At 41.0% G+C, this 26,012-nt stretch overlaps 1 protein-coding gene across 1 annotated transcript in view; it reads right to left on the bottom strand.

Annotated features, from left to right (window-relative positions):
* robo1 (roundabout, axon guidance receptor, homolog 1 (Drosophila)) overlaps nt 1-26,012 on the bottom strand; it is a 516,486-nt gene that overhangs the window by 75,300 nt on the left and 415,174 nt on the right. The window contains 7 exon segments of the mRNA XM_034168365.1: nt 4,969-5,140; nt 8,799-8,920; nt 10,223-10,454; nt 14,628-14,749; nt 14,826-14,992; nt 17,837-18,005; nt 19,222-19,303. Of these exon segments, the coding sequence (XP_034024256.1) occupies nt 4,969-5,140; nt 8,799-8,920; nt 10,223-10,454; nt 14,628-14,749; nt 14,826-14,992; nt 17,837-18,005; nt 19,222-19,303 (1,066 nt within the window).

Below are 26,012 nucleotides of genomic sequence, written 5' to 3'. Positions count from 1 at the left end.
CCACCCATCCTCACACAAAGGCTGCTTACAAGGAAATGACGCAACTGACAGGCGTGAAAAAAAAATCACGCATGCGCACGAAGGTTCAAGGTTTGCTCATGCAAGCACACGTGATTCAAATCCATCAGGTTTTTGAAAAAAATAAAAAGGTCCGTTAGTTTTCTAACAGACCTTGTACAATAACATGCTTTTGGAGGGCAGTATGCATTTTCAGAGGCCCGATGTTCACGCCCAGTCACCCAAAATGACAGATATTCGCCCGAGTTAGACAAGGGCGAATATCTGTCATTGTGGGCGACGGCATGGACGGAGGGACTCAGAAAATGCATACCGCACGACAACAGCATGTTATTGGCATTATTATCACTTTTTCCTGAGATACACAACACGTAACGCGTACAAAAGTTGGCTCACTTAACTTTTGTCGTGTCGGCTGGCGCGTGCTGCTCTCCAAATTCGGCAGTGCGTCCTCATCAAGCTGGCTGCTTTGGCTGCTGTTCATTGTTGTACTATCCATGAGAAAATCATCCTGAATATCCATATTGGGACCAACACACACTTCTCGCCTTTTCATCTTTTCCTCTGTGGAGTTCTTGGGCTGCGTGCGTGATATGACGTCATTTGTTTACGCACAGCGGGCGGATATAGCCAGGTTCCGTCGACGTAAATCTACGATACCGGCCTAGCAACGCCTCGGTAAAGTGATAATAATGTACAATACTTCTCATCTAAGTCTCCCGAAGTAACCACTCATTTGACACTAAGTCATTCCAGCAGTACAAAGAATCCTCCACAGAGAGCTGGAACCAAAGACATCCAGTCTAAGAACTACACTGTACTAGCAGAAATACCCATTAGTTAAATGCAGAAGCACGGACCACATTATATTAGTCAGAGAAAGTGGCAAAACAAAGGTTATTGTGATCATCTTTGAGCATACTTCTGCTTACTTTGCTGAAGCAATTTGAAAAAAGTATTTATTGTCTTTGAGACATCATCATGATCATCATGTTCACTCTGACATTCACAAAAGACTTTTATTTGTTGTCCTGCACAGGTAAGGTTTCACCTACACTTCACCTTTTTACCCATATGTGGGCTGTGGGCACACGCGCACGCACACACACACACACACACACACACACACACACACACACACACACACACACACACACACACACACACACACACACACACACACACACACTATGTTTAGCACTTTATATATAGGATATTGTTCACTGATCGCTGCTTTAGACTTTTTGCATTTCGTCCTCTGAAGTACATTGACAACTTTCGGTAAAAAGACCCAAATAAGGCAAGAAGCTGTGATTGTTCAAAATCTAAAGGAAAGTGAAAAAGCCCACCATAGGAAACACACATTTCATGTAAATGGAGGCAGCAAAGCACATAAATATGACATCCCCCTTTCATCTGGAGCTCAGAAATATTATGGTCTCAGTGTGTGAAGGTGAGGCTGGTTTTCTTCTTTCTATTATTCAAAAGGCTTTCATAGCAAATCCCAGCCAACAATGGCAGGTGAGCTGACAAAAGCTCGAGCAGACGCTCAAGCAGCGCCTGTGATCTACACACATCTGATGAAACCCGACAGAAAATCACGCCAAGGCTCCGTTTTCACCAAGCACCGGCGGCTTCACGACTGCGTGAATACAACCGATGACATCACTGGCGTTATTTAGCACTACGTTAATTAGCAAACAGAAGCACAGCCGTGAAAAAGCCAAGGTGAGAATGCCTTGAAGCTGTTTCTACTCTGCAATTCTCTGAGTATAACGGAACCAACAGTGTGCACAGGCGCTCGCGACTATCCATCTGTTTTTCTCATCTGTTTATTCTCTCCGCTTCAGCCTCGTGCGACACAGGAAAGACTTCTCAGCCGTGCCCCGCCCCCTGCCACTCTAAAATTTCTTTGCCGTTCCTCATACGCCTTCCATGGTGGAGTCACTTTTTTTTATTCAATCCACAGCCACCTCCCCCCCCCCCCCCCCAAAACACACCCCAAAAAAGCAAAGTGACTCTCTTTCTCTCCACATCCTGTATGGCCATGTGCGCGGTGTGCACCGACGTGAAGAAGCAGCCGCGGGGGAGCGTACAGGTGGCGTGGCTGGGATGACGCGTTACAAGCTTACAGCGTGACAAATGCATTTGGGTAGAACCGGTTGATCCCTGAGGCACATTGTTCCACTCCAGCGTTGAAACGTGGCAACGATCGCCACAGGAACTCTTGAAGTAAGAGGAATTGTATCAGTCACAGCCGACACTGCTTCGTGCCCATCCCGGCCTACTCAATCACACATTTAAAACCAGATGGAGCTCTCTCTCTCTCTCTCTCTCTCTCTGTCTCTCTTTCTCGCTCTCTGCCTCGTACCACTGTTCATGCATTTTTCATCCGTCTCTGAAGCGGTCTGCTTGCCTGCTTTGGGGAATAAAAGTGACAAGCTCACTCAAAATATATTTGTCTCAAGGGGTAAAAAAAAAAATCAAGAAATAAATTAAAACAACTAACCCTGATAGAATGTTTGCTGTTTCCTAGCATTGATAACATGACCCGTCTGAGCCTGCAGTGCAGAATTCATTACCGCCTTTGTTGTTTGAAGGAAAGCTGATGCAGGAAACATTGCATCCTTGACTGGATCAAGGCGTAGGGTGGGGCCGCAAAAGAGCTCTGCTACACAGGAATGCAATGTGCCATGGTAACCACCGCGCCAGTTTCACGGTGCACAAAAACAGAAGGACCTGAACCCACAGATTTCAAACTCATCAACGACTTCTGTGGCAAGTTTGATGTTGGTGTGACTGTAATCATTTCAATTACAGTTTTTAAGCTTTGCTGTTGGTAAAGAGGAAACAAGCAGAGGCTTGAACGTGCCCTTTTCTACAAAGAAAGGAATGAGGGGAAACTGGGGCATGGTGAATCACAGGGCAAGTGAATCAGTAGCTATATCTGCAAAACTACATAAATATTTGCAGCAGTTATGCCATATTTTTATGCATAAAGACATCCCCCTTATAAATTTGTGTGTTTTTTTTTTGTTTTTTTTTTGATACATTAAGGATAAAACTAAGCGGCAAGTGAAGTCAGTTTTTTCCTATCAAAAGTGAATTTTGTGGATGTCAGTGTCTTTGTATTTATTTCTCACAACAGAAGAACGGTGGTCCAAAAAACTGTTATTAGTAAGAAGACTACCCCATCCAATTGATGAGCATGTGTTATGTCTTCCCCAGACTATCAGCTATTTGATAACATGACTCATGTGTGTCACATGCACCCAGAGCACAGTGAATCAGTCTAGAAAGTGATTTACTAAGCCCCAGCATCAAGTGGATGACAAATATGACTTGTTGAAGGTTATACATTTATTTTTCCATGAATTATTATTATAATATGTGTATATAAACAACTGTTTTCACATCTGAATAGAAATTATGACAGCTGTATTTATAATAGTTTTGAAAGGACTCATATTACTATATAAGACATTCACACATTACATAGCTGGTTTGCTGGATTATAGTTTGTATGTGCATCAGCATATATTTAATAATTTTGGATAAGTCTTTATAATCGTGTGTTTTTTCATTATACTCCAAGTTGATTCACTGTGCCCTGGACATTGAGTCACTGAATCAAAAATTTTAAAATCGATTTTAAACACCTGTAAATTACACTTGGGGAGACATAAATAACACATCCTTATAAACAATAACTTGCTGTATTAAATCCACAATAGAATGACGTAAACCTATGCATAATGTGTTTATGCTGCCACAAAACAACATTTCTGATCCACTGTGCTCCGGCTTCCTCTATATAAATGCATGTTTGCTTGACAGACTGGTGGAAATTAAAAAAACCTTTAGTTTGAGCTCAGTGGATTAATGCCACAATTATTTGTTACAATTACAATTCCTTGTACAGTATCTCATTGAAGCACAACTGGTGGCCAAAGAGAATTAGAGTAAGTCGACTTGAATAAATCTAAATAGTGCAGCCGATAACCAAAACAATTGTGCAATGGTGATACAAGCACTAAAGTTGGTACAAATACTCTTAGATATTACTCTTTTGAACAAACTGACTGGCCACTTGAATTTTCAATAGGTGGTCAGGTAGGGTCAATTGAAGAATTACACAGGGGTCAAAATTAAAAATGCTCAAATCATTTTGAAAACTACACCACATTATTTGTCTGATCGTAAAGATTGCAAAAAGGTATAGTTTGGACTATCTATGACTGAATGATCAGGAGTTATGGGGTAAAAACAGCAAAAATGGTGACAAAGGTCAGTTTCAGTTTGTACAGGGGTCAAAAGCTAAAGTTCCTTCAGTTTTGGTAAAAAGTGATGCAAATTATTGGTTGAGCTAATAGGATTAATAAATGGAATAGTTTTGATTGTGTTGAATGTTTGGTCTTCAAAGTAAAGGTCAAACAAGGTCAACGTCCATTGGATTCTATGACATGTGACATATGTTACCCTGTAACATGATAACTAAGCATGATACATGGTCCAAACTATTCCTTTTTAATAACCCGTTAACTCAACTAATAATTTGCATCATGTTTTACCAAAATTGGAGCAACTTTAACTTTTGACCCCTGTACAAACTGAAACTGACCTTTGTCACCATTTTTGCTGTTTTTACCCCATAACTCCAGAACATTCAGTCATAGATAGTCCAAACTATAACTTTTTGGAATCTTTACGATCAGACAAATGTGGTGTAGTTTTCAAAATGATTTGAGCATTTTTAATTTTGACCCCTGTGTAATTCTTCAATTGACCCCTACCTGGCCGCCTATTGAAAATTCAAGTGGCCAGTCGGTTTTTTCAAAAGAGTAATGTCTAAGGACTATTTCTGCCAACTTTGGTGCTTGTATCACCATTTGCATGATTTTGCTCTAAATATTCTCTTAGCTGCTGGACTAAAAGGTTATTTGTACTCACCAAGCCAGAAGAAGGTGATGTCACTTTTAACTCCTGGCCCTGCTCCTGTGCTGGCTGCTACCTCCACACTGTAGCGAATTCCAGGTGCCAGACTGGGAATCACCACGGAAAAGGTTGAGCCATCAACTGTTCTGTTGATGTGGTATCTGCTCTCATTCCCTAAGCACCAAATCTGTTGGAACATAGACACAGAAATTGAAGCATGAGCAAAATAATGGTCTACGTGACATTTAGTGCCCTATTAAACCATCTTGAGTGCACAGTGTAAAGCGTGTAGGGCAGAGGTGGGCCGAAGTCACTGTCAAGTCATTCTCAAGTCATCAATCTGCAAGTCCCAAATCAAGTCTCAAGTCAGCTTGCAAACAATTGGTGGCCATTATGACTTGAAACTTGACTTGGGACTTGCTGATTCATGACTTGAGAGTGACTTAATGGTAACTTTGTCCCACCTGTAGTGTAGGTCAAGTGCATTTTAGGGCTCAAAGCACATTGCTATTAACATGACAGGCTCAGTAGGTAGTGGCAAGGAAGCAGATCTTTGAAAAAGCATCACAGCATTCAAGCAGATCATTTACAGATCTGCAGTCATCTGCCAAAGCTTCCTGAGGTGATGCAGTTTAGTGCCTCATTCCTACAACCCTCCTTCACCTCCATCTACCCAATCACCTTCATAATCCACTATGTGCAGAAAGCCCCCACACTTGGACCATCCCATGGTTAGTGCTGTATTGTTGTTACCTACCTGTGAACCCGGGGAGGAAAAACATTGAGAACAAATATGGTACAAACCATACAAACAGTTTTTTTCTGTTCGATTTAACTTTGGCATCATTTTAAATTTTTGTTTTTAAATACAATCTGATGAGTGAACAGGAGGAAATTGATTGCTAATGTACATCTTTGAGTATACAAACAGAGCATACATATGTCACAAACCTGCCTATGTAAAGTGTCTGAATATTGTGATCTATAAGTAGCAGAACAACTCTTTAACTTTAGATCAGGGTTTTGGTGGTCTGTGGTGCAATCACTTTCTGCTACCTCTCAACAGCAATACACCATCACTGGGCCTGGCCACGCCTTAACTTAAGATCAAAACACAATTTGCTAAGATAGAGCTATTATTCTGGTTACTGGAACCTTCTATTTGGTTGGTGCCACACTATTGTATATCATATCAAGCATACAGTATGACTATGTTTTCCAGCCAGTGATCATTACACAGTTGGCTGGGGCAGGCATAACATAACTTAGTATAACCTTCAGCCTAAGAAAAACAAACTCTGAATAGGAGAAAACTGCTGTCACTCCCCACAAGGAGGGTGGGCTTCCTCACAAACTCAAACCAGGTATATCGGCAGCACCTCAACACCCGACCCCCATATATTCACCCCACCTCTCCCTACCAGTTAATTGATTAACGTACACATTTCCTCGAGTTTACTTTGAGAGACTTTTTACTTCTGTGATGGAACTACAGAGCCCTGACATTTTCTGTATATCAAAATTGCAGTGGGGAGAAATGCCGCGAGGGAGTGGGTGCAGTAATGAGCAAAGAACATTCTGGAGGTGGACTTAAAACCCATGAAATTACTCCAAAGCCTATCGCCAGAAAACATTTACCTGGAAAATTAACAATGGATTAAATCTGGCTCTCCTCTCCTACCACTAACCTATACTCTCTTTGACACAAACAGGCTTACCACAGCATAATGTATGAGAGGACAATGCTGTCCAAAGTGAGGCATGGATATTATCAGGTAAGGAGGAGCAGAAGGGGTCTTTGACAGAGGTGCTATAGGTTGAAGGATAAATGAACACAACCCCAGACTGAAGAAATGACTAGAATCATAAAATAAATCTTTATCATTCTTTTGTCCTTGTTTGTTACGATAGTCTACTGTCCTCCAATCCACCACATATTACTTGCTTGTAAATCAATGCCCACACTAAACCCTTACATCTAAGTAGTTTTACTCAGTTTAAAGTAGTTGTGGATCTTGACATTATGACTTCTTTTGAGTGTGATAAAATAATTACACCATTTGATAAGTTATAAATAATTTGAGTAATTTAGAAAGAAAAGTATTAAAATTGAATCTGTAGATTCAAACTCTTTTAGTTTGGTGATAGCAAAAATGATCACAACACCATTTAACATGCTTCGTTGTATTTAAAACAGTCAAAACTAAAGGTGAAATGTTTCAATGACCTTTATTTTGGCTGATTTACAAATAACCTGGTTGTAAATTGCTCTGACCAGAAAAAATACAGGTCTAATTTAATAGAAATGATTTTAAATTGTCTTTAAACCAAATACTGGTTGTCTCTGAACTATTTTTAGACATCTATATGTCATCAGTGAACTGGTTTGAACTGCAAGTAAAGCAGTTGTATGTCTGAAAAATGTTTTGGATTGTTTAGTCGAAGTAATCTAAAGTTATCTCTTTGGACTCTTTGAAATTGTCTTGATATATTTAGAGTTTAGAGAATAAACAACCAAGGGTAAAGAATAACCAACAGAATATTGGTTGTGAAATTAAGGCATGAGTTAAGGCCCCCCTGACACTTGCATGACTTTGATGCACGCACTTGCACGCACGTCACTGTGACAATCCCACCCGCTGTGTTCCCAGCTAGAGGCTGTGCTTTGTTCCACAATGACTGCCATGCGCTGTGCACTGCATATATAAAATAATTATTTTGTAGTGGATTCATCATTTTCTCTCCGAGCTGTCTGTTGAAAACAGGCTGGGGAAAGCATTTGTAGCCATCTAAAAAGGTAATTATTTGTCATGTTTACATTGTCATGGCTTGGTAAAACAGTTGCATGTTTTTTTTCCTTCTTGTGTGCAGCTGTAAAAGTATGTTTATGACAGAATTAACATCTCGTTATAATCATTCAGACAAGCTGCACTCTGATGCCATGCGCTGACGCAATCACTCACACTGTTCACTTCTTCTTTACTTGACTTCATGAGCTGCATGTAGTGTTGGTGAGTTGATCGCACAACGTTGCACTACATTTATGCGTGAAAGATTTTTTGAACATTTCAAAATTCTCTTTGCCCAACCGCACGTGCCGACGCCCCTCTTGCGTTCAGTCTACACCCGTTAAAGACGAGTTTACTCTCCTGCACGACACACGCCGTGCAAGTGTGTGCATCAAAGTCGTTGCAAGTGTCAGGGGGCCTTTACTATGCCCCTAATGCCCATAAATATTGCACCTAACATATCTGTGACACAACGCTAACCATTTCATGTCCATTAACCCTCCCCCCCCAAACAATTATCAAAAGTACCCACCTTTCAATGAAAATAGTTATTAACAACCACAGTTTATTTTTCCACATTTACAGCTGAGGGGGGTGATGACAGCTCAGTCCTGACTCCCTAGAGCAGAACGTGTCTTTGAGCAAGAAACTGAACTGCTGCACTGCTCACCTTTGGGGTATAATTCCCCCTTCAACCTAAGACATATGTGGGACAAAGACATGAGAGAGAAAGATGACTGAAATGCCAAATGGTGTTGACCATATCCAGCAGATGGCAATGTTTCACAACATTTGTCCAGCAGCTCCTCTCCTGCTTCCACTCTCAAAGCCTCTATCAGCACAGCAGAACAACACAGACCAAACAAAAGTGCCTCAGCCAGGAAATCATTACCTGTCTGTGCCTGTGCAGTCTCTTTTTTCTGGCGCCGTGTCTGCACCCTTCTTATAGTTATTTGTGTTTCTCACCTTCTTTTTGTGTCTTTACATTACGTCTCACTCTTGGATAGGCTCAAGCTACCTAATCTGACTTTTTTGTGGTTGTTCTTTGTTTTTTACCTTGTACTCTTGCACCACACCATTCTGCTCCTCTTCTGGAGGAGGTTGCCAGGAGACCACGATGGCAGTTCCATTGTCCCCGCTCTCCATCACCGTAACCTCGCGAGGAGGGGCACTAGGAGCTATGGAGGGCAGACAAAAGATATATATTGAAGAAGAAAAAAAACCTTTCTACTGGTTCCAGATTGTTTTTCATTTTCATAACTCAGTCTGTTGTGTTCCCTTCATCCAATTTAGTTGTCAGAATGTGGATTTATCTCTGAGACTGAAGCTGAGGTGAGAACAAAGGACTAATTACCCAAATTAAAAATGTGGGCGCTTTCATCTGTTAACTGTTTAATGTAGGCGCCTTTATAACGGCACGCAACTGTGCAGACAGGAGCACTACGACGATGGAGTGCGTGCTAATGTGCGAACAGCAAACCAGTGGTCCGGTGGTAATTAAACTCAAAACATTATGAGCACAGCTTCAAAGGCGTAACAACAGTCTTCCAAATATGAGCCGTTTTCTGCTTAAGTGAGAACAAACATTATCGTAGTGGCTCAGAAAAACAACTATCAACATGGCTGTGAAGAAAAAAGAATTCTGCAGGAAAAAAAAAAACATCAGAGTCCCGTACATGCAACACATGCGCACACACCTGGTAAACACAAATTTCTCTTAAATACTCCCTACAGATTTATACTTGGGTTTCATCCAAACCTCAAAAGTCAGCCACGACCAAACCTGGTGTGGCAGACCGAACGGTCCCCCTAAAAATCGGTCCCCCCGATGACATGGTTCACAGATTAACACCTCGTTTCTGCTTCAAACTGCACTTCAGTCATCATCTATCTCAGCGACAGATATCTGAAGCTTTTGTACAACAATCTTTTCCACATAAAATCGGCATTATTTTATCATAAAAGGTGGCGGAAGCGGTCACAGCACCGCGGCTAAATGAGCTGCTAGCTGATGCATTCGCAGAGCATTGAACATTTCAAAGCATCACAGAATTTTGCCTCGTTTCTACATAAAATGGCCTTGTTTCTGCTTAAAACTTACTTCAGAATGATTTAAGAGGTTTTACCTTTATCATCTGATGGTTAATAATCCCATAAATCCATTTGATCACTTTGGGTGAAGAGACTCCGTTTCAGGCGTGCTGCTGTGTTCGAAATGACGCATGCGCAGATGTAAAAGGCGGACCGATTTTTAGGGGCGGACCGTTTGGTCTGCGACACCGGCAAAAAAAAAATAGTACAACATGTGATGGGTTTCCATAAGACCCTTTCCAGAGCAAATGTCCCAGAATACACACCATTTTTACACAAGACAATCACACACCTGCTGAGTACACACCTATCATTCACACTCGCATATGCATGCTTTGTATTTAAAACTGTGTCACCACAAAAGCATACATGCGCAAACATTCTCTTACCTTCCTCTAGTGTTTTGCCAATTTTAACATCACTGTCAGTTCCCTGGAACTCGTTGAAGAAGGGACGGACTTTGAATTCATATGTGACTCCCTTTCGAAGATGCGGGACGACGGTGCTGTCCTCGCCAGGGGTGCGAACCTCAAACACAGCCCAGTCGCTCCTCTGTGATCCCTCCGGAGAAGGGCGGTACATCACCTTGTAGCCTTGGATGTACTGGGACTGCTGCTCCACCTGGTGAATGGCAAAGGGAACACAAAGGTCAGATAGGGTCACTGTTGTTGTTTACCGTGACAAATGACAGTGAATGTCCTCCAGCTGTGATGGGCAGCCATGTTCTATCATGTGTCAACACCTTGCATTGCAGGTTATTGATCCAACTTATCCCAGATGAGATGCTCCAAGAAACTCAAAGCAACCTACTGAAGTGACCTGTTGGATCAAAATCTGCAGACTACCACCCTTTCAGGTTACATAGAGTAGCTGCCCATCGATATTTTCCCACTGCAGTATTACTGAACAGCTAAGGCTTTATAAGCCTCATACTGCAGACACTGACTGGAATGTGGCACAAACCATCACATCACCCCTGTTTATCCATCCACATCTATATCTTTCCTTTCAACTGAATGTCTATGCGTCATTTGGAGCAGCAGCGATTTGTGCAAACCACAGCATGAGGTCATCGGCCAGAGGTTCCGCTAAGTCTGGAGCTGGTTAAACAGGGCCCAAGCTTCCAGAACAGCCTGTCTCACCCTGTCGATTTCTCCAGTTTAACGACTGACTACCGAAGGCAAGAGGATAGGAGGAAAAAGTGGACCAATGCAAGACGTTTAGATAATGTTTAAATATAGAACGGGTAGGGATTTGTTTATTTAATACAGTGCTGGGTTATGTTGCACTGGAGGAAAAAAATAATGGTTACCCAGTACACCAATGCCTCCAAACATCCCTGTGGAAGGCAGGCAGCGCTGGCTTGTAAAGACTTTAGTGATTTTCTTCATACCTGTAATATACGTTGCCAGCTCAGGTGGTCTTCATTAGCCTGAACACTGTGCGACCATTTACCACAACACAAACGAAAATATAGCACCAATAAACCTCTCGTTGGGGATAGATTTAACTCTATGAAACATAGAAATTATACTCTTTAACTACAACTTCAGTATCCCTTATGTCACTTTTTTCTCCCCTTTTTTGGAACATTCCAACCAGACAGGGTAATTGGGCAGTGAAGTTTTAAATCAGTCTTGACATGTCACATTTCCTCAGTTCCATCCATCACTCAGCGTGACAATCCATAGTACCTGGGAATGCAGAGGTAACCTTACTTCAGAGGAGCCAAGAGTCATGCTAAACACTGCAATTGTGTCCAGGTAGCTGTGCTCTGTCAGCTTTAATGTCACATTCTCAGCTACAAGTGGACAACAGTACTTCATATTTAGCTTCCAGCAGCAAAGAAACACCTCAGGAAACCTTCTAGTTCTCCTCTGTCCTTTCCAACCTACCCCCTGGAACATCTGTAAGTGATTTCCACTTAAGAGCATGAGTTAGCCACCTCTTCCTTCTCGCTTGTATTATTTTAACAGCTGTCAAGTGTTTTCAATCTGAGGGGGCACAGCCTGGCACGCCACACACTGGATTACAGTATGAACATGGTCTCTCTCAGAAGGCTTTGTTCTGTAGTAGAATGTAACTTTTGGTAGTTATTAGTTACTGCACATAGCTGCTGACCAGCACACTCATTTCTAATTTATAATGTATTTTTATAAAAATAGTTCTAAAGATGTGCTTATGTTCGCCTTTATAAATATCAGTCATTGAAAAATTGTACATACATGAATGAGCGCGAGTTCTGCTCCCATCTTGAGCCATGAAAGGATGTAGACAATCCCTCAATAAATCATTGCGATATAAAAATGCTGTGCGCCACATGTTACTAGACCTTTCACCCATTGTGAAACTAACATACCCATTGGAGAGATGGAGAAAAGGGAAACACGTTTTATTTGATGGTCTCTACTGAGGAATCATGAACAAAAGAAAAAGAACCAGATTGCAAAATGTAACACGGTGCTCATCTTGCATAGAACATATGGTTACAATTCTTTATAGCATTATAGCACCTACAATTAGAAAATAGTAAGTACATAAATGATTAAAAAAAACACTAAAGGGGCTATTAAAGTTTCCTACACACTTACTAATTCAGTACAATGCCATTTGGGAATGTAAATCATATATAATAATATAGGCATGTGTCTGATCAGACACAGTATTTTAATGATAATCAGAAATGCATCCTCTATGTCAAATTCTGTCTTGCCTTACTTTTCATTTTCATTATATCAGGCTTGACGATGTGAAAAACGTGAACGCATGGTCTGAAGAATGTATGAGATATTCACATTCTCACTGCACATTCTTCCTTTTACAAATGCCAGTTCACATGTGGTGAAAAGGCAGACATGTTTTTTGTTCTTGAAGATTAGCATTGCAGGCGCAGGATTAATGGAGTCAGTCGGTAAGTCACTGACTCACTGAGCAGGTCCACAAAATTCCCATAAGTAACTCTGCAAAAACTACTGCATATTCAGATTTGAAACTTTGAGTTCTGATAGATATAGATGAAAACCAGTGATCCACCCCATTGGGGCATGATGGCAAAATGGAGAAAGCCCATAACATAAAAACAGACAGACCTATTAAGTTACTTGTAAAGCCTAGTTGAGAATTACAAGATCCTGATGGCCACAAAGGAAAGCACATTATTCCTTTTGTGTATATATTATTTCTAAATGAGTCCCCATATTGTGAATTATTATTATTATTGAAATGACTCCACTCTGCATATTGTGGGGCACGAGCCTACATAAAAGTAAATGCAATTTAATCACAATCAGCTGCATTTATGACTATCAGAAGAGTTTTTAAATATGACATATTTGACAAGAGGGCATGCTTTTTATGAACTTTGCCCTTTCAAATATGAATATAGGAAGCATTTAAAACAATAATAATAAATAAATGGAAGAAAAAAATATACAAAAAGGAAAAGATTAATAATCACAAGAAAATGGACAGGAAACAAAAAATGAAATGAAAAAAGAAATGCAATTACTTACTAAGACCTTAAAATGAATAAATCCAACCATACAAAATAATACATTAGAAAATTATCTCACTGATGAAGTGCCCTACTTCTTTTTTTCTTTTATTTATTAGTTGTACTCTTTTGCCATCGTGTTTATTCTGTTTTAATGTTTTCTTATTTGCTTAGTCTTTTTTCTCTATGCATCTCTTATTGTGCCTAATTTTCAGAATTTTTTTGAGTTTAGAAGGATTATAACTGCCTTAAAGTTTATACATTTGAAGTTTACAGTGAAGAAAGAATTTTTTTAAAAAAGTAGGTAAAAAAGGGGTGAGAATAAAACGATCCAAGCAGAGAAACGCTGACTCAAACCTCTGCCATGATGACTCTTCTGATAATGGAACATAAATATAAACACATGCGCACTTGATCCCATGTGTGTTTATACAACCCCTGGCAAAAATTATGGAATCACCGGCCTCGGAGGATGTTCATTCAGTTGTTTAATTTTGTAGAAAAAAGCAGATCACAGACATGACACAAAACTAAAGTCATTTCAAATGGCAACTTTCTGGCTTTAAGAAACACTATAAGAAATCAAGAAAAAAAGATTGTGGCAGTCAGTAACGGTTACTTTTTTAGACCAAGCAGAGGAAAAAAATATGGAATCACTCAATTCTGAGGAAAAAATTATGGAATCACCCTGTAAATTTTCATCCCCAAAACTAACACCTGCATCATATCAGATCTGCTCATTAGTCTGCATCTAAAAAGGAGTGAACACACCTTGGAGAGCTGTTGCACCAAGTGGACTGACATGAATCATGGCTCCAACACGAGAGATGTCAATTGAAACAAAGGAGAGGATTATCAAACTCTTAAAAGAGAGTAAATCATCACGCAATGTTGCAAAAGATGTTGGTTGTTCACAGTCAGCTGTGTCTAAACTCTGGACCAAATACAAACAACATGGGAAGGTTGTTAAAGGCAAACATACTGGTAGACCAAGGAAGACATCAAAGTGTCAAGACAGAAAACTTAAAGCAATATGTCTCAAAAATCGAAAAATGAACAACAAAACAAATGAGGAATGAATGGGAGGAAACTGGAGTCAACGTCTGTGACCGAACTGTAAGAAACCGCCTAAAGGAAATGGGATGTTAGATTATTAGCCTGGTTGAATTGCCTAACAGTACTACAATAGATATCACAAATCTAGCCTCCAAACGTTAGTGAACAGCTCCAAAACGGATCCAAACGGGAATCTGTTAAAAATGACGTTACCATTGGGCTGTGTTGGAGAAAGCAATACTCACTGTCCACTGCACCCTGACAGAAGAGGAGGAAAGAATGGTAGGGTTGTGAAGGTGGATGACAACTTCTCCCAACTCCCTCTGGATCTGACGGTGGTCCACACCTTGACTGGTGGGTGGGATATCTGTACAGAGATATACTGGCATTGAAAAATTATGACCTCAAACTTGCATTAATGTTCATAAACAATCATCTCGCACCTTGTGTTTTCACAGCATCAGTGATGGGACTTGGATCACTCAGTCCATAGGCATTGGCTGCCCGCACTAAGAAGAGGTAGACCGCACTGGGCTTCAAGCTTTTCAGTACAAATGACTCTGTTTTCACATGCTCTGCCAGGGTCTGCCAGCTGCTCCCTGATGAATGACTGTGGACATGCAACAAGAAGGGGTTAAATGAGTCATGGGAACATAGGAGGTCTGTACAATATGACATAAACCTGAGATATGCAACATCACTTCATTACTGCAATGACGATATAACTTTCAATAAATGAACAAATACTTAGATGACAGTTAATGGAACCTTTGTGGTCAAGCACATCAGGAGAAGATGAAACTTACAAATAAAATTTACTTCCCATCCAAAAATGGCCAAATATAAACTGTTGATCAAACAGCCTATTTTATGCTTCTGTGAAAAATAAGTAGACTTTATCTGATGGTGAAATTTAATGATTTCCAGTAGTAAACCTATGAAGCTCAGGCTGTTTGTTTCTTTTACAGGTGCTGGTTAAAATCTTGCCCTTCCAATTTCAATACTCACTCACTCACTCACTCATCTTCAACCGCTTACTCCAATTAAGGGTTGCAGGGGCTGGAGCCTATCCAGTGGGGTACATCCTGGCCACATATAGACAAACAAACACATTCATACCTGCACGCACACCTACGGACAATTTAAAGTATCCAATCCACCTAACCTGCATGTCTTTGGGTGTGGGAGAAAGCCGGAACACCCGGAGAGAACCCATGCAAACACAGGGAGAACACGCAAACTCCACACAGAAAGGCCACATGTGGGATTCGAACCCATGACCTTCTCACTGTGAGACAACAGTGCTAACCACTAAGCCACCGTGCTGCCTCAATTTCAATACTATCAGTTCAAATTACTGTGAAATTTATATATTTCCAGCTTATACTTAAAACAGTAAGTTGACAAGCATTTATGTGTGCTCAACCAATTAAGAGCTAACAACCAATTTTAGCACCTTTTAATAGCACCCCTTTAGTCTGCTTGTAGGCTATTCATAGCAAGGCTGTATTTGATCATTTTAATTGTATATTTATTGTATTATCATGTCAAATGACAATATGGCCAGAGAGGAGAAAGGAGGAAGAGAACTCCCGTTCGCGTGCATACTGCACGAAGCACCGCAGGAAGTACCGCTCTGCACGAAGTGCTGCTCCACACATTACCATAACATAAAAGCAAAAGCCTGGTGAAAATTATTTATCATGATTCCAGTTTTGTTGGGCCTATCAACAAAATTTTAAAACTGGTATACGAGGTCTGTTAGAAAAGTATCCGACCTATTTATTTTTTTCAAAAACCATATGGATTTGAATCACGTGTGATTGCATCACCGCGTAGTGGTGGAGCCGCATGGCGCAAAGCAACGCCGTGATGAAGCCTCACAGGACATGTTGGGGCATGTCCAGCTCATGCACAATTTCTCGGATAATCACACGACTGAAAAGCAACCGACAGCCGTCTGAAATCCACCTGAAAGCCGTCCTGTGAGACCAACACGGAGGTGGTTTTGTGCTGCGTAATGAACGGCTCCGTGGGGCATCCCTCCGCTTTTCTTTCCATGAAGATAACTCCTGTAACAGTGGAATGTGCCAAAAAAGTGCTGATATCCACACCTTCTGCCTTTTTGTGAAAGTCAGACGACATCCCGGATCAACAAAGCCTTCACACGTTGGAAATGATCTGGTTGTTTCAGCGGGGTTTGAGCCTGTCGATCGGCGTTCGGAGCGCGGCGCCCTCTCAGCAGTTGTGGGTGGTCTTTAAACCGTCTGGATCACTCCTTAATCTGTGTAATCCCCATAAAATCGTCCCTGAAAGCCATATTAATTTTCCGAATGGTGTCCACCTGGAGGTCTCTCACAGTTTCTGGAAAAAAATTGATGCAGCAAAGCTCCAAATTGTTCAGACATTTATTCGCAATAAAAAAACGACGAGAGGGGTGGACCAGTGCTCACACAAAGCCTGCTCACAGGTGAATGATGCAACCAACAGGCGTGAAAAAACTCACGCATGCGCACGAAGGTTCAAGCTTGGCTGATGCAATCACATGTGAATCAAATCCATATGGTTTTTGAAAAAAATAAAAAGGTCGGATACTTTTCTAACAGACCTCATATAGCTTGATGTCCGCACTTTCAACATACATTCAAATGGAAACTCAGAGTGTGGTGGATTTAATGGGAAGACCACTTAATTCAGCCATGTGACTTTGACATGTCTCCATGTCAAATGACTCCAGAGGGTTAATGCCCCCATCACTCCATAGTGAGAAGGGAGTCAAATCAAGTCAAGTTTATTAATATAGCACATTTACAAGAAGCAAAGCTGCCCAAAGTGCTTCACAGGTACAGAATAAAAAAATATAAAAAATACAAAAATGCAAAATCCAAACACTAATAAATACAACAAAAATTAAGAAATGTTAATTCATTTATTTATCTTCGTTTGGCTCTGCAATGATCTCAAATATGCTCTTTCTGGAGTTCAATTGATGGAAATCCATCAAGGTGATGGATAACCTTGGGTACTGCTGCAATGAATTTCTGTCAAATGAATGCTTACTTTGAAAGACTCAGGTGAGGAGTAAAACTCGCATTGTGAGGGAATGCCAGAGGTGGGACCACCAGCAAGTCACCAGCAAGTCACTCTCAAGTCATGAATCTGCAAGTCTCAAGTCAAGTCTCAATCAAGTCCCAATTCAATTCTAAGTCACAGTGACCACCAATTGTTTGCAAGCTGACTTTGTTTGTCCCACCTCTGGGGAATGCTACCTGCAACATTTTGGCCAAATGGCATTTTCCTCATGGGATGATTTGGATGGGGATGGACTGCTTGTCTGCCTGGACCTAAAGTGGTTCCATAGTGTGGTGGTAGATGCTGCAACACGTGGCACCAAACTTGAATTTTCAGATTAAAAAATATTTAAACAAAGCCCTGCAGTGATGATCTGCTTTACCTAAAGGCCTCTATCACATAGGAGGTGGGTGTGGCTCCAGCATTCAGGTTGGGTTTCCAGGAAAGGGTGACAGACGTTCGGGTAACATCAGTGACCTCAGGTTTTGAAGGAGCGCTGGGGATCAGGTTTGGGTCAGTGGGTCTGTTTGGCTGTACCGGGACTCCAAACTCTAAATGCAGAACAGAAGGAGAAATGTGAGAATGTTGTTCATTACATTGTCAATACCCAAAGTCAACAAATTCACATCAAACAACTCCAGACTCTGACATCTTCTTTTAGACCTACTTTCAAAATGTAATAATTAAGGGTGTCACAGATTACAAAAGCCACAGTTTAAATTGGTTTTTAAACCACGGATCCGATCGTTTTTTTAAACCATGGATTGGATCATTTCAGATCAGCCAAAGTAAAATACAATAAATTAATTTTAAAAAAAGTTTAAAAAAATACAAATACTTCTTTGTTTTACATTTATAAAAAGAACTTAATGGTCAAAGAAGAAAGTTTTGCCTGCAGTCATAAAGGAAAACAAGGCGTCCAATTAAGGGTCATGGGGGGGGCTGGAGCCTATCCCTCAATGTTTTACATAATATTTCAACATAAAAATATTTCACTGTTATATTAAACTGCAATATGAACAGTAACTAGTCAATAAAAATTGCTTTGCTCCAAATCATGAAAAGTAAAAAAAAAGAAAAAAAAAAGAATTGTCTGGTGGGAAGGAGAACAATTATAACAATTATAATTATAACATTATTTGGAAAAAGTTTTACTTGGAAAAAGTTGGGAATATAGTTCTCATTATTTTCTGGAGCTGTGGACTTTCTGCCAGCTCGACTGTGTATACACTTTGAGTGTGACAGTCAGTTCAGTGAGTCTTGACCGTACAGTGAAGAGATGATGGACACTGCATCATCAAATCCTTTATCTTTGGATCCAGACGTATGCAGAGCCTGTTTTCTGTACCAGAGCTGTTTGAACCAAGTTTTAAGAGGCTGCATAAATGTGCAGCTGTATTTCTTCCATTCACACATTTCACCATTACTACATTAACAACAGACACTTAATGAGCGTACACCAAGCACTGTAATGGAGCGTGAGGCTGTTTTTAATAGGTTGTGTTTGAGACGGAACAATGTGCATTCACATCAACAGCTCCTCATCTCAGTGTGATTTTATCATCGAAATTAATGCAGTTATCACTTTAAAAACAAGTCATTACAACACAAAATCTACTTACATAGACTAATTAATCCATGGTTTCTGAACCATACAGCCCACAGATCAACTGTGATCTGTTATAGCACTAGTAATAATAACAACACCTGTTCTCAGAAAACAGCTCCTAAAGCAAAAATCCTACAAATCCATCCAATAACACTTACCTTGAACCTCCAAGTAGGCTTTCCATGATGCCTCTCCACTGGGAGTAGACGCAATACATGTGTAGGTGCCAGTGTCACCAAGCTGGATAAAGAAAAGATATTTCATTAAATGAAAATTCTTTCAGTGTATGCCACAGGCTCCTAAAGTCACAGTGGTTTCTCTCTTTTTCCACCTCTTGCAATCTCCCACCATCACAGCTCTGCTCATTGACATTCTGGTATCATCTGCAGCAGGCAGCTGTCATTGCCTGATAATCTCACTATCATCCCTTTCATCGCACAAACTGGGGAGAAGCAGCTGGAAAGGCCAAGTGGCAGACCATTCTTAGTCAAATGGAAAAGATTTTCACAGGATCAGAGACTAATTGGAGACCTTTTTTACTCTTCGTCGTCCCCTTGAGTACCAAAACATGGAAGTGACTGCTGTGCGCAACAGACGTGCTGACAATCTGTGCTGTCGATATATCGTGCCACCTCCAGCATTGACAAACTTTTGCAGCTTTTATTTTTGTTGTGAACAGTGAGGTAAATTCTCAGAGCTTATTTAAAATGGAACGTCTGTGCACTCATATTGTAGATTTATCTTCTTCGTCGCTGTTTGCCATAAATAATTCTTTATAAAATACTCAGAACTCAAACCACTCACTTTCTCCAAAACAAGACAGACCATACGTGGACCTTTTTGTTTGTTTGTTTGCTTGCTTGTTTGTCTGTCTGTTTGTGAACAGCCTGCAGCCCATAATTTTTCACATATGGTTATGAAATATTTCGTGAAGATTCATATCCTGATAGGCAATATCCTGCAATGATTCAATTTTCAAGGTCAAAGATCAAAGGGCAAAGTCAGAAAAAATTTAGAAAAATTGGAAAATCCCTACTTTAAACATTTAACACATTTTCAAAAATTCAGAACTCTATTAAAAATATTTTTTTTTTTTCATATTTGACAGCATTATGTAGGATGGTATCCTTCATCGACTGACAAAGTTTGATCCAGATCTGATCCAGATTACAGATTTTGTGGCCATTTAAATTTAACATTGAAACCATGAACTGTGAATCGGTTCTCCCCCTTGGAATTGCCTGATGTGAATTCTCTGAGCCCACGAGTGACTTCCACTCCTGTCTCCAGGCCGAAACACAGGACTTTAGTGATGTAGTTTTTAAATGTAACATTCTTAAGGGTCCCTTCACACATAACACAATGTTTTGCGAAAGACACAGAAACCGGAAGAAAATCCATGAACCAAAAATGAAATGGGGAACCGTGACACATTACACCTGCTGTCGGGAAGGACACACGGTCGGACAGGCATGCACAATACCGCTGCCGTATCATGCATGCTTGTGTTCGTGCGCACGAACATAGTGCGAGCACATGGGAAGTCGTGCACACATCAGTGGAGCAAAATATATATATAAAAAAATAAACACCACAATTTATAATATTTAATTTTTGTTACAAAGAGCAGACTTAGAAGCCACATAGTCATATACCAGGAAGTCATGAAATGACGTGGATTACTGTTCTCCCTTTTATGTTTTACATGAATTACCTGATGCGCCCTCTCATGAAGACATCAGCCGGGCTCCCGTCTCATGAAGAGTCAGCTCCAGCATTGACGTGTCTAGCAGCAGTGACCGCGTTGCAAATGTGATATGTGTTTTAATTATCACAATGTGGGGAAATCCCTCAGTGACACACGCCAAACAGTGATTTTCTGCATGACACGGTATTCACCAGCATTGCGCTGCACTGACAAGGTGGTCAGCTGAAGTGATATATTTTAATTTATTTCTACATGAGGACAGCATGCTGATGTCCGCGCTTCACGGTGAAGTTATGCAATGTCATATTCTACTAGCCACTACAGGTGTTCTGCAGCTGTGACTTGCGAGCACAGATATCTCAACAGGTGCCAGTCGCTGGGACATGCCCCCCTTTGTCTGCAGATGTCACTGCTGTGGGAAAAAAAATAAAAACCACACACCATAAAACAACACCGCAATTTATAATATATTACAATACAAGCATGAACCTTCTGTTCCTCTGTATATGACCCATGGTCATAGACGTACAGTCATGAAATGATATGAATGAAGCACTGTGCTCCCATCATGTCCACATCTGCTGGCCCGGCATGTCCAGATGGCCTCCTCCTTTGCTAAGGGCTATCCGGTCCCTGTACGACCGCAGCAGGAGCTTGGTTCGCATTGATGGTAGTAAGTCAAACCTGTTTCCAGTGCACATTGGCCTAAGCCAGGGCTGCCCTTTGTCACCGCTTCTGTTCATTACCTTTATGGACAGAATTTCTAGGCGCAGCCAGGGTGTAGAGGGGGTCCAGTTTGGGAACCACAGAATCTCATCTCGATGTTTCTGTTGGCTTCGTCAAATCAGGACCTTCAGTGTGCACTGGGGCAGTTTGCAGCCAAGTGTGAAGCATCTGGGATGAAAATCAGCACCTCCAAAATCCGAGGCCATGGTTCTCGACCGGAAAAAGGTGCCTTGCCCTCTTCAGGTCGGTGGAGTGTCCTTGCCTCAAGTGGAGGAGTTTAAGTATCTTAGGGTCTTGTTCACGAGTGAGGGACGGATGGAGCGTAAGATTGACAGATGGATCGGTGCAGCGTCTGTAGTGATGCGGTGTCCATAGTGGTGAAGAGAGAGCTGAGCAGGGGGGCAAAGCTCTCGATTTACCGATCAATCTATGTTCTGACCCTCACCTATGCTCATGAGATTTGGCTAATGACCGAAAGAACAAGATCGCGAGTACAAGCGGCCGAGATGAGTTTCCTCTACAGGGTGGCTGGGTGCTCCCTTAGAGGGATGGTGAGGCGCTCGGTCACTTGGGAGGAGCTCGGAGTCAAGCCGCTGCTCCTCCACAATGAAAGGAGCCAGCTGAGGTGGCTCGGGCATCTTTTCCGGGTGCCCCCTGGACGTCTCGCTGGAGAGGTGTTCCAGGCACGTCCCATCAGGAGGAGGCCCCGGAGAAGACCCAGGACATGCTGGAGGGACTATATCTCTCAGCTGGCTTGGGAATGCCTCTGGGTTCCCCCGGAGGAGCTGGGAGAGGTGTGTGTGGATCGGGAGGTCTGCGTGGCTTTGCTTGAGCTGCTGCCCCCGCGACCCGACCACGGATGAAGCGGAAGAAAATGGATGAATGGATGGATGGATAGCTGGATAGATTTATCACAAAATAAATTTTGCAGGGTAAAATAAGTACAAATGGTTCCACTCAATTGTGTTAAATCAACTCAGCACTATAATAGGGCAGATTTAATACTGCCACAGTGTTCTATGTAGCTGATTATCTGGCAGGGAAGTAGCTGCAAGGTGCTAGCAAGGAATAGATGCTTCATTTACCAAATAAAGAGACTTGTCTGCTTGCCACAATTCAAATACAGTAGTTTCAAATGAACACTACTGCAGTGTAAAATCAACTCCACCACATCTTCTACTTTCACAGTGTTGAATCGAGTGACTGAGTGGCTGAGTGGACCCAAGAAGGAGAAGAGAGGGTTCCTTATTCTTTCTCCGGTGGAACTTGACAAATGGGATTGATGAAAATTATATGGTTCTTGTTCTTTATTTTTGTTGTAATATGTGATAAATATCTAATTACATGTCTGTTTATGTGTCATGCCCTGTATCATGCTCTGATGTTTCTGTATCAGCCAGAGTCCAAAGGACGAGGGCTGATACAGGATCCAGATAATTTCATTCAACCAAGAGATGTCTGATCAAGGCGAGAGAGTTTTAGCCTCCACAGCATTCTACAACTTGATTCTCATACTGAAGTTGTGAGGCATCAATGAAAAGGACACTTTATAGAGAGACATAAGAACATTATATGGTTCTTCTTCTTTATTTTTGTTGGTATATGTGATAAATACCTTCAGACGAGGGCTCATACAGATACGAGGGACATGATGCAGAGTGTGATACATAAACAGACATGATAAGGTATACATACTGTATATATAACACAAGGTGCATGCAAAAGGTTTCCAACCTTATGCTATTCCATGAAATCAAATGCAGCATGGGAGGTGTCATTTGATGTAGGGAACCTTGTGGCACATGCGTGGATTTTTTCTATCCCACAGCGCATGTCAGACATGAGCACCAAATCGATATCCATGACAGAATGACTTGAGGCCATCCACAAGCCAAAATCACTAAGTGATTGACAGAATATGGATTTTGGTCATGGATGGCTATCATGTCATCATACAAGAACTTGCAGAGGATGTGGGGATTAGCACAGATTCCATTTTGACAGAGCATTTTGGCATGAGGAGAGTGTCAGTGAAATTTGTGCCAAAACAGCTGACAGCAGAGGAGAAGCACCTGCGTCTGGATGTCTTCATTCTGCTCAGTTGATTCTGACTTTCCTGGCCAGACACCACATTCCTGTGATTCGTCAGACTCCCTACTGTCTCTCACACACTCCTACCAGTGGTTCTGCTATTGATATAAGCATTTTGGGAAGTCCTCTTTTGGAATGGTGTTCATTTGGGCCATCGTGACAAATTGAGTAGCTCTTTGTGTAATTTTGAACAGCCAAAAATCAGAGACAGCCATAACAGTAGAGTAGGAAGTCTGACAAATTACAGGAGTGATGTGTTTGACCAGGAAAGCCTGAATGAGCATGCCCAAATCATCCGTCTAACGTCCCCGCCTCAAGTCTTTCCATCATGTTAAAATCTGACGGAGGCACATTACATGTCTACACTCTCTGGTTTGGTGCTCAGGTCTGACATGTTCTGAAGATGAGAAGACATTCATGCATGCTCAAGAAGGTTCCCTTCACCTCTCCACCAAATGACAACTCCCACACTTCATTTGTTTAAGTATATATAATATATATATATATATATATATATACATATATATTCAGGTTCCATCATCAAACTTGTCATGAGAGAAAACAAGGGGAAAAGGATAAAATAAATGCTTTAATGTTCAAATTTATTTCATTTTAATGAAGCTTCTTGGATCTGCACCATAATTGTTCTGTGCACATGGAAATAATTCAACAAAACTCTATTGAAATCTGTTGACAGGTTTTCCAGATATTATGTTATTTTCCAGACAAACAAGCGCTGGAAACACATCCCTTTTGGCAGTGAGAAAATGCTAGGCCATATTTTCTCACAGCCCTATAAATAAACAAATATACAAACAAACATCTGCTCTCAAGTACATTGGAGATCTGTGTGTAAGACAAATAGTTTTGTTGTGTTTTACGGGTGATGCATCATATGCCAAGGGCTACTGTTTGTGACTGTGTGTGTGTGTGTGTGTGTGTGTGTGTGTGTGTGTGTGTGTGTGTGTGTGTGTGTGTGTGTGTGTGTGCAGGCGCGCGCACGGGTATGTGTAAGCTGAGACAAACAGAAAGATAAATGGTTTGGAGTAAATGAGTGTGAGTGTGTCCTGCCAACATCCCTCAAGGTGTGCTTGGATTTATTTTATTTGCCTGACAGGTAAGAAAATGTATTAAAATTCAATAACAATAACCCTCGCGTGACAACATTAGTAAAATAAATTACCTTGTGCATCAAAAACATCTTCATTAAAATGCTGTCAGGCAGAAATGACATTCATTAAAGTGCCTGCAGAGTTTATGGGACTACAGAGTGTGTGTTGCTTGGATGCGCCCCCTTCTGTCTGTCTCTTCCTGTCCACCCAATCACACCACGACCTGTCAGCACCACACTCGCCAGCATTCATCACAACACCACACAGTGATGTGACCTCTGACCCCCTGACGCCTCTGTCTCGATTAGGCGTCAGCACCCCCTAATTGTGTCTCCCTAAGAGTGTGTTGAATGTCACACAGCATGCCATCTGTACACATGAAACCAACTGTGCTTGCTGAGCTACAGACTGTTCGACTTCACAGAGTCCATTTCAAACCCACAACAACTGAGTGACAGCCCACTGAAGTCTGCTGCAGGCAGGGAACACATGCCTTATTTACCAGCCAGCAGGGACTCATACACAACTTTATGTGATATGTGATAACTCTGAAGTTACTTCAACGTGTTTAGGAATTAAAGGCATTCTCATGGAAAATATATTAAAGGCCCAATTACAGATGTATACTACAAAGTCATTTACTTCAGTAGATATGGGCAAAACAAATCATTTTGCAGTGTTTAAGAAAATCTTATTTTTTCCCACTTAGAATGAAGTCATGATAACAAATTCTGCTGGATGATATATTGTCTCAGAAAATATTTACATAAATGATAATATCACTATATTATCATCAATGTCATTTTCAGACTATTTTATGCCATAGATATGATAATATAGCATAAAAATGCAAGTACAGTGCAACTGGAAAGTATTCACAGTGTTTCACTTTTTCCACATTTTGTTATGTTACAGCTTCATTGCAAAATGGATGAAATTCTTTATTTGCCTCAAATTCTACACACAATACCCCATAATGGACAATGTGAAAAGTTTTTTGTTTGTTTGTTTTTATTTGTGCATTTAAAAAAAAAAAACCTAAAAAAAAAAACCACTGAGAAATCACATGTACATAAAGTTATTCACAGACCCTTACCATGAAGCTCAGGTGCATCCTGTTTCCACTGATCATCCTTGAGATGTTTCTACAACTTAAACAGAGTCCACCTGGTGTAAAATCAGTTGATTGGACACCTGGGATAAAATCAGTTGATTGGACATGATTTGAAAAGGCACATACCTGTCTACATACAAGGCCCCACATTAGACAGCACATGTTAGAGCACATACAAAGCATGAAGTCAAAGGAATT

The sequence above is a fragment of the Thalassophryne amazonica genome, chromosome 4, assembly GCF_902500255.1.
Source record: "Thalassophryne amazonica chromosome 4, fThaAma1.1, whole genome shotgun sequence".
Lineage (NCBI taxonomy): Eukaryota > Metazoa > Chordata > Actinopteri > Batrachoidiformes > Batrachoididae > Thalassophryne > Thalassophryne amazonica.
This window is presented reverse-complemented; position numbering and strand designations above follow the sequence as displayed.